Here is a 16,715-nt window from a genome sequence, read left to right on the forward strand (position 1 = left end):
TTTTAATATTGTGTGAGTACATTTACTTGAGTTCTTAAGAATTATAGTATTTGTACTTTACCTTATACTTGTACTCTATATTTCAAAGAGAAATACACTTTTTACCATAATTATTTGATGGCTTTAGTTAAATGAAAAAACAATAATCAGCAGATCAATCCACTATGAAAATAATAATTTTAAATTCACAATAAACAGTTCAAAACTAACAAAATAAGTGTGTAGATGAGTGATAATAAAATATCATCATATATTTAAATGTATCGTCAAATGGGACATTTTTCAGGACTGAATATTTAATATTATATTTAAGGTAAATTTTAATGCTGCAACATTCCTTCAAATAGTACTAATAAATGCTTTTCCTACTACTTCATTATTATTATATTTTTAAGAAACATAATAAATAAATTCTCCTTTTGAATTTGACCGAAGCCCAGTTATGGAGTCCCCGCCCGTGCGGCGCAGCCCCGCATTCATAATCAAACACAAATACCCGAGAGGGCGGACTGAACTTCACAATTTGACCAATCGGCGTTGAGCGACGGTGACGCCGTCGCAGCTGATTGGCTAAAACACCGGACACTCAAACAGAAATGGATTAGGTAAAATGACACTTCCGGATCAACAAGTTTTCAATTTGTGAAACAGTTTATGGTTCGATTCTGTGAAAATAAGATTCACGGTTTGTTTTCAGTGTTTCGGCCTCAAAACGAGAAAAGATGCAGACGATCAGGTGAGAAGTGTTTTTTATCAGGTTGTTGAATTCTGTAGTTTTAGTTCGAGATTAAACTACAAATAAAAACCAGATTCTGTCATAAATAGATTAATGCTCAAATCACTGTTGATCTATTTATCATGTGTTTGGATGAAATGAGGACAAACATGTGGTTTAGTGTTAGTGTGGTTAAAGCAGTTGTTCAGGGTTTATCTCACCCATTTTGTTGAGTCACAGTTTTAAGTCATTTCTCAACATCCTGGAAACTTGTTTTTTTTTTTTCAAATGCTTTCTTGAAAAAAACATTTAAATGTACAAACAGTGTACAAAGAATCCAGCTTGTGTGTACATGACTAAATAATATAACAAGAAACTAAAGATAAACAGAAATGTGTATATTTGCTTCAGAGGGATTATGAAGGAAATGTGTCCATAAATACATAATATGATAATAATAATAATAATAATAATAATAATAATAATAATAATAATAAAAGGAAACAAGGATCAAATCTGTAATGGTTTGGATTCTCTTGGGATTATGAAGATGAGAGTGAACACGTTGACAGTTTTATTTTATTACTTGTTTTTATAATGTGTCAGAAACTTCTTCCGGACGCCCTGGTCCTCTGACGTCAGGCTGGATGATAAGACCGTGGTGATCACCGGGGCCAACACTGGGATCGGTAAAGAAACAGCCATGGACCTGGCAAAAAGAGGTGAGACCGGCTACAGCTTCTTACAAAACAACACAAAAGCTGCACATGAGATCATCTGACTCATTATCACATCATCTCTCTTTCTGCCGGGTCATGATGACTCACATCAATTCAAAGAGACCTCCAGTGTTTGAGCCTGGTTTTGTTCAATCAAACATCAGCCATCCTACATGATGTGTTTCTGGTTGTTGAACCTGTTCCAATAGGCTCTGGTTTCATTTCACATCAAATTATACCCAACCTTCATTTGGGAAATCCTCCTCCTCCTCCTCCTCCTCCTCCTCCTCCTCCTCCTCCCCCCCTTTTACATTACAGATGTTCTGATACCATTCATCCCATCCCTATACCAGTACTGATACCTGGACTTTGCGGATCAGCCTATACCGAGTTCCGATCCGGTACCAGTGCGTATTGTAACAGCTGTAAGCTACTGATCCTGGGAAAAGAAAATTGCAGTTTAATCTGGATCTGAGTGAAGTTACTTTAAAGACGTGAGATCGGTTCATAGATTTGCGCACTGGCTGATCCACAACCTGGTATCAGAACATGTCCACTTTAAATCCCTTTAAAAATATTAGGAATGGAACTGGAGTTACTTTAGTTATTTATCCTTCGAGCTGGGTGTTGAAATCATGGACAGTTTAAGTACAGAGAGTCTCAGGCTGCACACACTCATGGATATCAGTCCCTGAAATCTGCCAGTTTTTCCCATCAAGATTCATGAACTACTCCCTGGGAAATTGTTGAAAATGTAAAAAAATAAAAAGCCTGGATCTGCCCCTTTTGTCCCGATTTACATTTCATGGCCCAGGTTTCTGTGTAAATCCGTTCAGCAGTTTTTGCGTCATCCTGCCGAATAACAAAGCGATGAAGAAAAAAAATTGTGTAAAACGTTGTGTAACCCATTTCCTGTTTCGCAAGACAAAGTGTGCATTGTGTTTCCACAGTTGCTTCAGTGATGCAATCAGAAAGTCTAGTTGAGTAATGTCCACATCTAGTCATGAGAGGGTGCTGTCCTCCCTTTTCTCCCACACGTCACTTTAATATCTGTTGATTGTCTGGACCGGTGTGTAGAGAGACAGCTGTTTATTCTTCTGTTTAGGGGCGAAGGTCATCATAGCGTGCAGGGACATGGAGAAAGCAGAGGCCGCCGTTAAAGACGTCATCGAAAAATCAGACAACAAGAACGTCCTCTGCATGAAACTTGACCTGGCAGATACCAAGTCCATTAGAGAATTCGCTGAAGCCATCAACAAAGGTAAAACCGGAGAATTCTGTGAATGTGAAAGGAATTTAAAAAAGAAACAAAAAAAAGCATTTTACATTTTCATGTTCCTTTTTTTTGCAGAAGAGCCCAAACTCAATATCCTCATCAACAATGCCGGTGTGATGGTTTGTCCTTATGGGCAAACAGCAGATGGCTTTGAGATGCAGATCGGTGTCAATCACATGGGTAAATAAATCCACGTTATCTGTGCAGTGAGGAGACGATGACCTGGTATTGAACGTTCTTAGAGATCCGATCACAAGCAGACCGCTCTGAATAGGTGTCAACGCACCCGAGACCCGATCACTCAGACCCCGTTGGGAGCTGATCTGTGATGCGTGTGAATGTGAAGGCATCCTGGGTCTCGTGTGAGGGGCCGCTGTTTCATCATGACAACAAAAATGTTTTTCCACTCCTCCTCGGTGTGCACTTTGAGCCGCTCAGCTCCTCCTGACCCTCTCTCCCTCTGTCTCTCTCCCTTCTCACACCAACACACATGTAAACACGTCGGCAACAGACACACGTGTATTGTCAAACTATCTAAAAACATCATTTCACAAACTTGTTTATTTGCTTATATGGATACATTTGGGGCAATTCGCCTTAAAGGTTGAGTGTAGAATCTAGTGGCATCTAGTGGTGAAGTGTCATGTTGCAGCTGAATACCCCCCCTCACCTCCCCCTCCACCTTCCAAACATGAGAGAGATCCTGTGGAAAACCTCAGTTGTCATAAAAACTCAAAAGGTGTTTAGTTTGGACGACTGTAGAAACATGGCGGCCTCTGTAGAGAGGACCTGCTCCCAGTGTAAATATAAAGTATTTAAATATAAACGGCCAATTCTAGTGTAAAGAGAAGAAGAATTCGTACAATTTAGATGAAACACACTAGTGAAAACATCACTAAGATTATTTTATATTCACATTCTGCCAATAGATCCCTTTCACCTAAATCTTACACACTGGACCTTTTAATCGACAGGACGGTACAAGTGTGAAATGTGGAGACAGAATAGGGGAAGTAGAAAATGGCAGAGTTGGAATCGAACCCGCTGCCACTGCAGAAGAACTCCAGCCTCAGTCTGTACGAGGTCTGAGCCCTCGGACGGATTCCAATACCAGATGTGAACAGACGAACTTAGAGCTGAACTTGTGATCAGATCTCTCAGGACAGATGTTGATTCCACGTATGAACAAGGGCCTGTTGCTCTTGTTTTCCCAAAATATATTCTTATATTCGATGCCCACATTGTGTCTAGAAAATGAACTGCAGCAAATACTGAGGAGTTTTTAGCCTTTATCCCAAACCCCTAAACACTAATGTGTCCTATTTTACATCCTCCGTTCTACTTGGCAGGAGATTTTGGCAGTAAAACCAGTTTTTCTGTTAAATATTGAAACTATCAGCTTTTGGCTGTGCTGGTGTCAGCTAAGACAGTCCCTTGGGGAAATAATAAGGAAGAGATGGACAAACTTCCTCCTGCTAAAGTTCACAGACACAGTTTTAATGAGGGTGCATAAAGTGTAAATGTAATCACTTTAAACTCGAGCTGGTTGGTTTGGACTTCACTTCTGTGTCGTGCTTTTTATAACAACTGCAAAAGGACAACACAGAAGATATTGGTTAAAGTAAAAGTTTCAGTCTGTCATAACTAATTTACCTGACGACTGAGTTTACATTTTCTACAATTTGACAGGTGTGTTTAACAAACTTATAGCAGTTCAACTTTAGTTAGAGCTGTAAGAGAAGGTGCAATGATAAGTTCAACTAACAAGAATAAGTCAATGGACTCTTTTTGAATAACCTAAGCATCTAAAGTGAACTCGAGTAAACTCTCCCTCTTACTTTAGATCCCAGGTTATTCCAATGATATCATCGGGAGTAAGAGAGAAATCTCTCATTTATGGCCAAGCAGATGTCTGTGAGATAAGTGTAGATTTGCTGTGCACGTATCTTTGTTGACACAATTACTCACTTGATAATGTTCCTTCGAAATAACTGTCATCGTGCACCTTTGACTTCAGGTTATAAATTTGAACAACAGCCCAAATGTGCTCAGATAGACACAAGTGCATATTCTGCATTAAAAATTTGCTGCACCTGGAGGGGAGTGTGATATAAAACGAGATAGTCCTTTTAAAGGGAAATTTGCGCTTGAGGAAATAGTAAAAATCAGTAAGAAACTTATTATACATTTATAAATTCATGACAACTGCATCAGTTTGAAACTAGTAAACACGTGTGTGGTGTCTCACAAACTCTTCGACAGTACATTAAATCCTCTTTTCTATGTTGGTTCTATATTTGATGCAGAGAAGGTTCTTCATACAAATCTTTACCAGCTTATTAAGGAACCATTCTGAGAAGTTAATCAAACATAATTTGTTCAATCATCTTCTCTTCTTCTCCAGGTCACTTCCTGTTGACACATTTGTTGCTCGACCTGATGAAAAGATCGGCGCCGGCCAGGATAGTCACCGTGTCCTCCATGGCTCACTCCTGGGGCGCCATCAATCTGGACGACATCAACAGCGAGAAGGGTTACAACAAGGCGAATGCTTACTCCCAGAGCAAGCTCGCCAACATCCTGTTCACCCACACGCTCGCTAAAAAACTAGAAGGTGAGTGCCACCCTCTTTTATCTGTGGATTTCCATTTGATCTTAAAAGCTCCATCTGGCAGCTCTGGTATCTTTCACTTTCTCATTCATGTTTTACAGCAACTTTTTACAAGTTATTAAAATGTTTTCCCTAGGCACGGGTGTGACGACGTACTCTCTCCACCCCGGTGTCGTCCAGACAGATTTGTGGCGCCACCTTAGCGGCCCCCAGCAGTTCGTCATGAAGATGGTCAGTCCCTTCACCAAAGACTCTGTGCAGGGAGCTCAGACGACCATTTACTGCGCGGTGGAGCCGTCGCTGGAGAAGGAGAGCGGTGGATACTACAGGTACTTTGTTTTAGACTGTACACAGCAGTCCATACGTTTCCTCTGAGCACAAGAACACTGTCAGATACATGATGTCTTTGTCTTTTCAGTGACTCTGCTCCTGCAAACTGCTCAGCAGCTGGAAAGGACGACGACGTGGCTCAGAAGTTGTGGGACCTGAGCTGTCGCCTGCTCTCCATTACGTGAAAATGTGTCCGTCTGGATTTAAAATGAAATCCCAGAGTTTACAGTCTGATGTGATGGGTTTTCTTATGGTAACGGTCATTTATATATCGATATATAGACGTTACATGTTTTCTAACACTTCTTGTTTGTATTTGTTTTAGTAATGAACGTACAGTATGATGCATGGAACTGGAAATATTTATAATAAAGAAACTACTGAGATAAGTTTACATGACAAAACCTTTTTTAATGGGTCAGACTGCAGCGTCTTCTTCGTGTCATTATTTTCTGTACTGTTTTTTCCTGAAATTAAACTCTCTAACACTCCGTCACTCTGTTTCTGTTCCTGTTTTCAATAAGGAAACATATTTTTTAGCCAAATACATGTGGAAAAAGTGCAAAACCACAATATGAGAAAGTAGCATTATAATTGTATTGTAATTGGTATTACTAAGTTTCTTCCTCATCAAGTCAGTCATGATTTATTTAGTTACTTCCTTTTCCTCATACCTCAGGGGCTTCGTCACTGCTTTGACATTAAGTAATAAAGAGCTCAAACATTTATACTGCCACGTGATTCCAGTGAACCTGTGGAGGATTGATAAAAGGCAATAACACAAAGGTTGAACATATGGTTATCAATATTCTGGGAAGTTCTCCAGAGGTTACTGGGGCCAGGACGACTATCAAGACAGTGAACGAGTTCCTGAGAAGACAGCGTTCTTTAGAACTCCATTTACAAACCCAGTTATCAACCAAAAACAATGAGATGTTCTGTTTTCATTCATTTCAGTTAAAATCAGTTAAAGGTAACTGAGAGGTTCCATGTTGAACTGATTTGGTTGATTGTTAGTGATGATGATATAATTGTGATAAGCTGCAATGAAACGAGACCTGAAGTCACTCCCAAGTTGGATAACGTACTGATTTACTTTTGAATTTCAGTGTTATCATTTGCAAGGCGCCATAAATGTGTGCACTGACGTCCTTCATCTCCATGGTAACGTAAATAACAAATCAATCATTAATCTTTCATACAGAAAAGAGGCTGACTATAAGTATCAGCTGCGGGTCCGGCAGTGATAGCATCACTTGGGGAAAAAGGCAAACGGTATGGATGTATGGGAGATCTGGTGCGTGACTAAACTGGACTAATTACAAACTCTTTCAGTGTATGAACCACTTTTATTTCTGGATGTGAGACGCCTGCAGGGACGAGTGATGTTGACATGACGGTGCAGTAAAGATTTTTGATTTTCTCTCGTGCACAGAGAGGATGGAGGAGGCTGAGGACGCAATCGCAGTGGTGGGCATTGGATGCAATTTTCCTGGAGGTAATATTTTAATGAGACATTTTACATTACAGAAAAATTGTATTCTGTATAATGGAACATTGATGTTTCCAAACAGGAGAGGGGCTTGACAATTTCTGGAAGGTTCTTGTTGATGGGAGAAACTGTTCTGTGCCAATTCCCAAAAAGAGGTTCGACTTGTCCGCCTGGTATGACCCCGACGAAAACAAAGCGGGTAAAACCTGCACAGCCAAGGCTGCTCTCATTGATGGGTAAGTGTTCAAATCTTAATATATTTAGATCTAGAGGTTTATTTACTCTGTTTTGTGAGCATATAGGTTTTATGTATATTCTATAACAGATTCTGTAACATATAGTTCTTGTTTTATAGGGTCATCTTCTTGTTAATATGATCGTTGAACCTATACATGAATCTATGAATATGGGAACATTTTGTTAGATGCTCCTGATAAAAGTAATAACAAATAATGATGTTAAAAATCAGCTCTGGAACAACTACAGATGTTGGTATTTTCCAAAACAAACCAAGTAATGTCTCTAAATCAGCTTCTCTGTATCTTAAATCTCACATAAAGTAGATTTTCTCTTATTATACTATTAAAATACGTATCTCCTAAATTGATTCAGCGGTTTCAATCTTTTCTTTTCTCCAGGTTTAATGATTTTGACCACAAGTTCTTTGGCATCAGCGACAGTGAAGTGGAACAAATGGATCCTCAGCAGAAGCAGTTCCTTCAGTGTGTTTACAGAGCTTTAGAAAATGCTGGGATTCCTATGGAGGAGGCCAGCGGCACCAGGACAGGCGTGTTTTTAGGTAAGAGAATAAAACATTTACAGCTACTGCTTCTAATACTGTCTTCTGAAGATATAAATCATTTCTGCGTGAAGTTATTGTTTGAACCAAGTTTTAACATGAAAACTGTCAAAATAAATAACCCATCCAGAAACTTTAAAATGATAAGGAGCAACCTTTTGAGTTTCAACATGTTTAATTTATTTTATTTAGGCCTAATGAACAGAGATTACGAAAAAAATTCTGCGCACGTGCACCCGAGTGTGATCAACCACTGGACTGGAACTGGCCTCGCCATGAGCATCGCAGCAAACAGAGTCTCATACATCTTCAACTTCACCGGGCCGTCCCTGACCATAGACACCGCCTGCTCCTCGTCCCTCGTGGCTCTTCATCTCGCTTGTCAATCCATTAAACAAGGTGTGTATGAAAGACGTGTGGAACCAACTGGAGTAACACTTCAGAGAGTAACTACATACTTTTATTAATAGGCTGAAATATGTTTTATTTTATCAGGTGATTGTGAAATGGCTTTGTGTGGAGGTGTGAACTGCATCTATGAGCCAAGAGCGTTTGTCGCTCTCAGCAAGGCCAAGATGATTTCACCTGAAGGGACGAGCAGACCTTTCTCCAGCACGGCAGACGGCTACGGCCGAGGGGAGGGCTGCGGGGTTGTTCTACTGAAACCACTGAAAAAGGTCAGAAAGGTCACAACCCTGAGTTTAGTTAAGTTCGTTCCTTTCCTCAGGATTGTGTCTCATTTCCTGTTCTAAAAGTTTGTACTAGCACGCTGGTCAAAGGAAAAACCAATAAAGCACTAATGCAGATTCAAGACAAACAACATTTTCTAATTATTAACATCAGACCGTGTCAGATATAAGACCAGTTTCAGTTAATAACTGACTGATCATTTTGTTATTTTAAACATTAACCAAACAACTTACCGTAAAATTTAAATTATTAATTAAAATTAAAAAATAACGGGGCACCACCCTGGTATCAGGGACCAATAATCAATCTGTAAAAATAAAAATCAATCTCAATTTGGAAAGTTCAATTAATAATATCAATATGTAATATTAATGATTATAAAATGAACAGTGAAGGTTTAAGTCCGAGCACTGACCGTCATAATCCAGCTGTAATCACATACAAATGCACAAATAATCACAAACGCTACTACTTTAATCACAAATAGAATTTATTAAAAGATAGTAACAGTAATGCAAATCACTGAACACTATCTCAACAAAATCCACTATACCAAAAACATTAACCACACAAGCGACTATAACGATGGCAACACACATGTAACACCGCTAGTGTGTATGTGTGTGTGTGTATGTGTGTGTTTGTGTGTGCGTGTGTGTGTGTGTGTATGGGTGAGAGAGAGAGAGAGGAAGGGGGTATAAAGATGGCGTACGAGGCCACGCTGGTGACGTCGTATTGCCAACTTAGAAATGGCGGCGGAACCGCGTGATTTAAACAAAGGGGAGGTCGAGAACAGAGAACCAATGTGACCTAACTCGATCACGCTATCTGGCCCCCAGAATGTATATAAGTATGATTGTGTGTATGTATGTCTGAATGTGTGTGTGGAAGCGGGTTAGGAGAGGGAGAGAAACGAGAGTGAGAGAGAGAAGAAGCATGCAACAGATAATAAGAGATCTTAATCACCACCTAAGGCAATATGCGGGGATTCTACCACGCAGTGAACAGGCGGGCGAACTGAGGTCCGTCGGGCCGTGCACTGGTCTTCTTAAGGGTAAAATACCCGCTTTTGCTCTAACGGCGGCGAGTCTAAACAGCGCGTTGGCGCTGCGTAAAGCGCTGTCTCTGGACGCGCGCAACAACACAGTAATACACGAGGACTCAGCGGTCCGACACAATATTACATTCGACAATAAAAACTAACTATTCAACTAGTATTTGCCCAGACAAATAAGCCTCTTACTTTAGTGCTGGTTCGTGGTTCGTCCTGCGTAATCGGCGCGGTCCGTGAAGGGCAGCAGGGCGGTGTCCGTTATCTCGTCCCGAGAATGAACGGTGATGAGCTGATTTCCTCAGTGGCAGTGGTGGGAAACAGCGATGTTGATGAAAGGAGGGAATTCTTTCTGTTCTCCTCGACGAAGTCTATCGTCCTTCTGCAGGTAAAACAGCTGTGTGCAGCTGGCTGTGGATCCAATAAAGTCTGTGAACTCGTCCCGCGAGTTAAAGACTTGTGGCCTAGGTCTTTTAAAAATTGTATTTAATAGTCTTATTTTTGCTTTGCAGGCGTTACAAGACCACGACCATATCTGGGGTATCATCAGCAAAACAGCCGTCAACCAAGATGGACACTCAGTCACTCCTATCACCAAACCCTCCATGACGCAACAAGAGGAGCTGCTGCGAAGAATCTACTCAGAGTCCGACCTCGTAAATGTTCAGTACATAGAGGCACATGGGACTGGAACCCCGGTTGGAGACCGAACAGAGGCAGGAAGCATTTCTAACGTCATCGCTAAGGCCAAACCTCCCGGATCAGAGAGACTGCAGATTGGCTCGGTGAAGAGCAACATCGGACATACAGAATCGGCAGCCGGAGTGGCCGGACTCATTAAGGTTCTTCTTATGATGAAGCACGAGACCATTGTTCCCTCCGTTTTCTACTCTGAAGAAACTGACAGTGTTGATGCCAAAGCCCTGAACATTAAAGTTCCTCAGAAGGCCGAAAAATGGGAACCGCCTGGTGCACGAATTGCAGGGGTGAACAACTTTGGCTTTGGGGGAACAAATGCACATGCTGTTGTCAAACAGTACAAACAGTCACCCATCAGACAAGAGCATGATGAGACGCAACCAAAGTACTTTGTCATGTCAGCTAATTCAACAAAATCTCTCTCTCTCATGATGGAAGACACCGTTAAACAGCTAGAGGCCGATAGTGAAGTTGATCTAGATTCTCTCTTGTACACGTCAGCTTGCAGAAGGAGCCATCTCAAACATAGATACAGAAAAGCCATCATGGTATCATCTGTGGTCGATCTTAAAGATAAGTTAAGCGCTGCTGTTGGCAAAAATATCAGCCAAGCCTACTCTGATCCAAGGTTAGTGTTTGTCTTCTGTGGAAATGGCGTCACTTACCATGGCATGTGCAAGCAGCTCCTGAAACAAGAACCTGTCTTCAGAAGTAAAATCAAAGAGATTACAGAACTGTTCAAAAGGCTGAGTGGGCTGAACATCCTGGACACGCTTGACAGTGAGTTTGAGAGTAGTGACTTCAACAACCCAGAGGTGGTCCAACCATTGCTCTTTGCCACCCAGGTTGGCATTACCACCCTACTCAGACATTGGGGTGTCAAGCCAGATGCGATACTTGGACACTCTGTGGGTGAGGTCGCAGCCGCTCACTGCTCTGGCCTCTTGTCTCTTGAGGATGCGATAAAAGTCATCTATATCCGCAGCAAGCTCCAGAATAAAGTCACTGGCGGGATGATGCTTGTGATCAGCAACATGGCTGTATCAGAGGTAACTGCTCTTCTGCCTTCTTACTCTGGTAGAGTTTGCCTCGCTGCTTTCAACAGTCCACAGTCCTGCACCCTCTCAGGGGATGCAGATGCAATTAAAAGCCTCCATACAGAGCTAAGTGCCTCAGCCAATGGTCAGAATCTGTTCCTGCGTCTGCTGAATGTCCCTGCTGCTTACCACAGCCACATGATGGATCCAATTCTGACAGAAATCAAGGACACAATTGGCCTCTTACAGGTGAACAATCTTGACACAGAGTTGTTCTCAACAGTGACAGGCAAGGAGGTCCAGCAGGGAGATTTCTGCACAGGTGAATACTGGGCTAGAAACATTCGTGAGCCAGTGGCCTTCGAGCAGGCAGTGCGGTTGGCAGCGAAAGGAAAGAAGAACACAGTCTTTGTAGAGATAGCGCCAAGAAGGGCACTGCAGCGAAACATCATTGAATCTCTGGATAGTGACACAGCTGTTCTTCCCTCTCTGCAGCCAGGGAAAGATCATGAGACAATCATGTCTGTAGTTTCTCAGCTGTTCGAACTGGGGGTTCAGGTCGATTGGAACACCTTCTATAAAGGATATGAGACAATGCCGCTGCCTTTCCCGAAATACACGTTTGATTGTTCTGACAGAGACGTGATCAGTGCAGCACAAACAAATACACCAAGTAATCACCCTGTGCTCTGTCAGACAGGAAGTGAAAGCAACATTCTCAGCTGTGATCTGCAGTCAGACTCCTCTTTCTACCTGAAAGAGCACAAACACAACAATATACCCATCATCCCCGGTGCCTTCTATGCCGAATTGGGTTTAGCCGCAGTCATGGCCAGTGCCAAACCAAAAGTACCACTCAACTCTCTACAGCTCACTGTCAACTTCCACAGCCCGTGTCTTTTAACGCAGAATTCACCTGACATTAAGGTGAAACTGGAAGAAACCAAGACAGAAACCAGTTTCACGGTATTCTCTCCATCTGCAGTTTATGCATCAGGCACAGTTGTTTCCAAAAGAGAGCGGCTGATTGAGGAGCAGAGCCTTTCACTGAGCACCATCTTCAAAAGATGCAAATCTGTAGTGAGCTTTCAGGAGCTCTATGGGTTTTTGTCTCAAGCAGGCTTTCAGTATGGAGATGTCTTCAAGAATAAGGGGAATGTGCACTATGGAGAAGATCTCAAGGAGGCTTTTGCAGTTGTAACAGTTCCAGAGGAACTTCGATCGCAGTTGCATGACTACTACATCCACCCTGTTGTGTTGGATTTTCTGATGCAGCTTGTCCCAGTCACAGTAAAACAAATCTTTGCTGGTAGACCAGGCTTTCCTGTCAAAATCGGAAGTTTGACCGTGTTTGAACCTTTGCAAGAGGAGATGATTGTGTATTTGAGAGCAGTCGATGTGGGTCTTGATCACTTTGAGGTTTGTGGCTGTTTTACAGACAGAGACGGCAGAGTGTTGGTTGAGGCGAAACATGTGACAATCAAGTTTCTTGGGAGTCAGTCTCATGTGGTTGAGGAGTACTTCTACCATAACTCCTTCAGTGTCATTCCTGACACTATCCCATCTGCTCCTCCTCCTAAGGCCTTGGTCTTCTGTGATGACATGGGGATCTCTAAAGGCCTGCGACCACATTTGGACTCCAAATCTCAGTACATACCAGTCACACGTGCAAAGGATATTTTGAGTAATGGCTTCCCCTCCCTCTTGGCTAAATTCAATATCCAAGAGAGCAAGGAAAAGTTTGATGAGGTCTTGTTTCTGTGGGGCCAAGAAGACCTCACTTCACAGGCCGCTGATGTTGCTCTTCAGAAAGTGGTGAGCTGCTGTGAGATTTTCCGTCAAATCGTCCTTGAGCTTAAGCGACTTCACTTTCCAGCCTCTATTAGAGCAGTAACCTACCGTTCATCTGATTTCACAGCAGACCACGTAAATCCAGGTTTTGCCATCGTTGGTATGACCAGATCTTTTGCTGCAGAGATACCAGATCTTTCATTTCAACTCATTGACATAGATACTGTCTCTGCTAAGGACATTGCAGCTCTGTCTGAGGTCCTACTATCATATCCTTGTAGCAAGTACCCAGAGTTGGTGGTAAAAGATGGGCTGATCTTTAAACCTTCCATTGTCCGTACTCCGCCTGAAGTCGTTGACAGTTCAGGATCCAGTTTTACCTCAACAATGTCCGAGCATTGCATCCTTCAAACAGCTGATGCACATGAGGTTACTCAAGTGAGTGCCATTCACTTTGATGAGGGGGACCTGCCAATCAGTGACACATCAGTTGAAATCTGTCCCAGCACAATTTGTGTCCATTCATCTGATTTCTTCCCCGTCAGTGCTACACACTTGAAATTTGGCCGGACAGTGTACTGGGATAAACATTCCTCCCAAAGTCACAAGCTGCTGGCTCTAGATTTCAACGGTACTGTTACCGCAGTTGGAAAAGATGTGAGAAAACTGAAGGTGGGAGATCACGTTGCTTCCTGCTATCCTGTGGTGGCAGCCAGCAAGGTCAGGGTCCCAGAGGATGTGTGCTACAGCACAAAACGATTCCCATTCCTTCAAAAAACACCCTGTGTTTCCTACTATGTGCTGGCATGGGAGATCCTGCATCGAGCCTTACCCAGAGCCAAACATCATCTGGGAATCATATCCCCTGTTCCTGACTCGGCTCTGACCAAAGTCTTGGCACTTACTTCCTCCAAATCTGGCTGGAATGTGGTTATTGGAACGCAGTGTAATGGTTCTTTTGTAGATGTCAAACAAATTGATGCATTTGTCATCCTGCCCCCACTTGAGGAATCCTTGATTGACAAGATTAGCAGTTTTCCAAGGGACCAACATGTAGTCATCATCTGTGAATCTGAGATGCAATGTTTACTTGCTCGAAACATGTTCCACAGTGTGAAGGAAAGTATTCATGTGCAGACGATTCTGATACCAGCCATTTTGCAAAAGGGATCTTTGAGTGCCCAAAGGCCACATATTTATCACTGGCTCAAATCCTTGAAGTTGAGCAGGAAATTTGCTGTTGAAAACTTTACCTTTCAGAATGTGAAGTCTGACAGCCTTGATACCTTTCATCCTCAGGAACCAGAGTCGTACTTCAACTCAAAGACACTGGCTGTTGTGGCTCTGAACAAAGACGACGGCAGTGTTCTGTCGGAGATCCCACTGCTACCAACAAAAAAACTGCTTTTCCAAAAGAGGGCGGTTTACATAGTGACAGGTGGTCTTTCTGGTCTGGGCTTTGAAACGGTCAAGTTCATCTCCCAAAGAGGGGGGGGGTATATTGTCATACTCTCCCGGAGCAAGCCCACACCAGATCTGCAGCAAGAGATACACAACGTAGAGAATCAGTGTGGAAACTGCATCACGAGCATGGAGTGTGACGTGTCTGTCTCTGAGCATGTGCACAGGGTCATTAGTGCCATTGGCCAGAAGTTCCCTGGTTGTCCAGTTAGAGGAGTGTTCCACAGTGCCGTGGTCCTGCATGATGGGCTGATTGAGACCCTTGACAGATCTCTGTATGAGAAAGTTCTCAAACCAAAAGTAAAGGGTGTATTAAATTTGCACCACGCAACACTGCAGTGCCAGCTACACTATTTTGTGTGTTACTCCTCCATCTCTGCTTTTCTGGGAAATGCATCACAAACAAACTATGCAGCAGCCAACACGTTCCTCGACATGTTCTGTCATTACAGGCGCAATCTCGGGCTGCCTGGACAGTCCATCAACTGGGGAGCGCTCAACCTCGGTCTCCTCTTGAACAAGGACCATATCCAGCAATTTCTGGAGGCAAAGGGGATGATGGTGATGGATGTTGCTGAAGTTCATAGAAGCTTAGAGCAGTGCCTCCTGATCAATCAACCCCAACAGGTTGTTTGCAGGTTTCACTTTAGAAACCTCAGGTTCAACATTCTCTCTCAAAATGCATCAATGACCATGCGCCTGTCCGCGTTAATTGAAGAGGCTTTGCAAAAATCTAACGAAACAGTTGCTCAAGCCAAAGAAGCTGAATGTGTCTCGCCCAAAGAGTACGCCATCTCCGTCCTCACCCAGACCATTGGCATGGATCCCAGTGATCTGAAAGATGACTCACTTCTCTCGTCTTTGGGCGTCGACTCCATGCAGGCCATGACTCTGCAGAACCTGATCTTCCAGGCGAGAGGAGTGAACATACCTCTGGTGAAACTGACGGACCCCAACGCCACAGTATCAACAGTGGTAGCTCTGCTGAGTGAAGGAGCCGAAGGTGAAAATGTCAGTGATGACGCAGTGACGAGTAACTCCACTAACGAAATGGAGGATCTTTCAACTAGATTGTAAAGATGACAAATGCATTGAAACGATATGTAAATACGTATGCAGAAAGATTTATTGTTTATTTCAGCAGATGGTTTATAATGGTAATTGTAATCCAGTAGCATAATTGTGTTTAAAGCAGGTGTCATATTTATTTACCTGTTATTTGCCTTAATTTTGAAATTGTATTTTGAAAGGGATTACATTGTTATAACCATATACAATATTTTACCCACTTTTCAGCAGATGTGGCCCATTTTGAGTTTGAATAATTCTGCTTTTTTTTGTTTTAATTGTGTGAAAATATTAACGGCATTTAAAACAAACTGCACAATGTAATGTATTCAGTATTCTCCAACTGATGTCGAGTGTGAACATTATTTTTTGTTATTTCATTCAAATGTGATCTTTTCAAGTCTGTGATGGGGTTCAGACTGACATCAACTTACTTCCGCCTGTTTTACAATCACTCGACAAGTCATGGTCAATTGTAATAGCTGATTGTCAACTTTATAATGGTGATGGAAATAAAAGCATGTGTATTCTGACACGTCCCGTACATGATTACTTGGCAAGCGAGTGTGATTACTGAGCCTTTTGCTATTAGAATTAATAATTTATTACATCATACACAAAAAGAAATTGTTCCCGTGGAGTAGATTTCTGCCACAAGGAAAGACAAATAAAATGAGAGCAGATACAGAAATCTGTCATAAAAGCCTTTACACTACTGTTTTTATATTCAAGCAAAGTTACATTACAATTAAATAAGTTATTACTCCTCTAAATCAAGAAAGGATTTCACTATTCTGAGGTGTTTTTGCCATATTAATATTTGGAATGGAAACTAAAGTAGAATTGACATCACAACAAACTTTAATGGTTATTGTTGGAGTTTATGACAAAGAGTGTCTTTGTTGTTTTTATGACACAATAAATTAAGCTGCCAAATTGTCTTCGTACTTGATAAGGTTGGTTTATTTACAGATAT

The 16,715-nt window shown here is 42.0% G+C and overlaps 2 protein-coding genes across 2 annotated transcripts; both read left to right on the forward strand.

Moving 5' to 3' along the window:
- Positions 1 to 580: 580 nt before the first annotated feature.
- On the forward strand, positions 581 to 6,147 carry rdh12l (retinol dehydrogenase 12, like). The gene is made up of 7 exons (XM_034572755.1): positions 581 to 736; positions 1,322 to 1,437; positions 2,540 to 2,695; positions 2,786 to 2,890; positions 5,115 to 5,324; positions 5,458 to 5,650; positions 5,740 to 6,147. The coding sequence occupies exons 1-7, from the start codon at positions 723 to 725 to the stop codon at positions 5,834 to 5,836; spliced, it is 891 nt and encodes a 296-aa protein (XP_034428646.1). The 5' UTR covers positions 581 to 722; the 3' UTR covers positions 5,837 to 6,147.
- A 944-nt stretch (positions 6,148 to 7,091) lies between these two features.
- On the forward strand, positions 7,092 to 16,264 carry LOC117754161 (phthiocerol synthesis polyketide synthase type I PpsD-like). The gene is made up of 6 exons (XM_034572900.1): positions 7,092 to 7,149; positions 7,226 to 7,379; positions 7,782 to 7,942; positions 8,135 to 8,341; positions 8,438 to 8,619; positions 10,196 to 16,264. Exons 1-6 carry the CDS (start codon positions 7,092 to 7,094, stop codon positions 15,746 to 15,748), a joined length of 6,315 nt encoding a protein of 2,104 aa, XP_034428791.1. The 3' UTR covers positions 15,749 to 16,264.
- The last annotated feature ends 451 nt before the right edge of the window (positions 16,265 to 16,715 follow it).

This window comes from Hippoglossus hippoglossus, chromosome 20 (assembly GCF_009819705.1).
Source record: "Hippoglossus hippoglossus isolate fHipHip1 chromosome 20, fHipHip1.pri, whole genome shotgun sequence".
Taxonomy (NCBI): domain Eukaryota; kingdom Metazoa; phylum Chordata; class Actinopteri; order Pleuronectiformes; family Pleuronectidae; genus Hippoglossus; species Hippoglossus hippoglossus.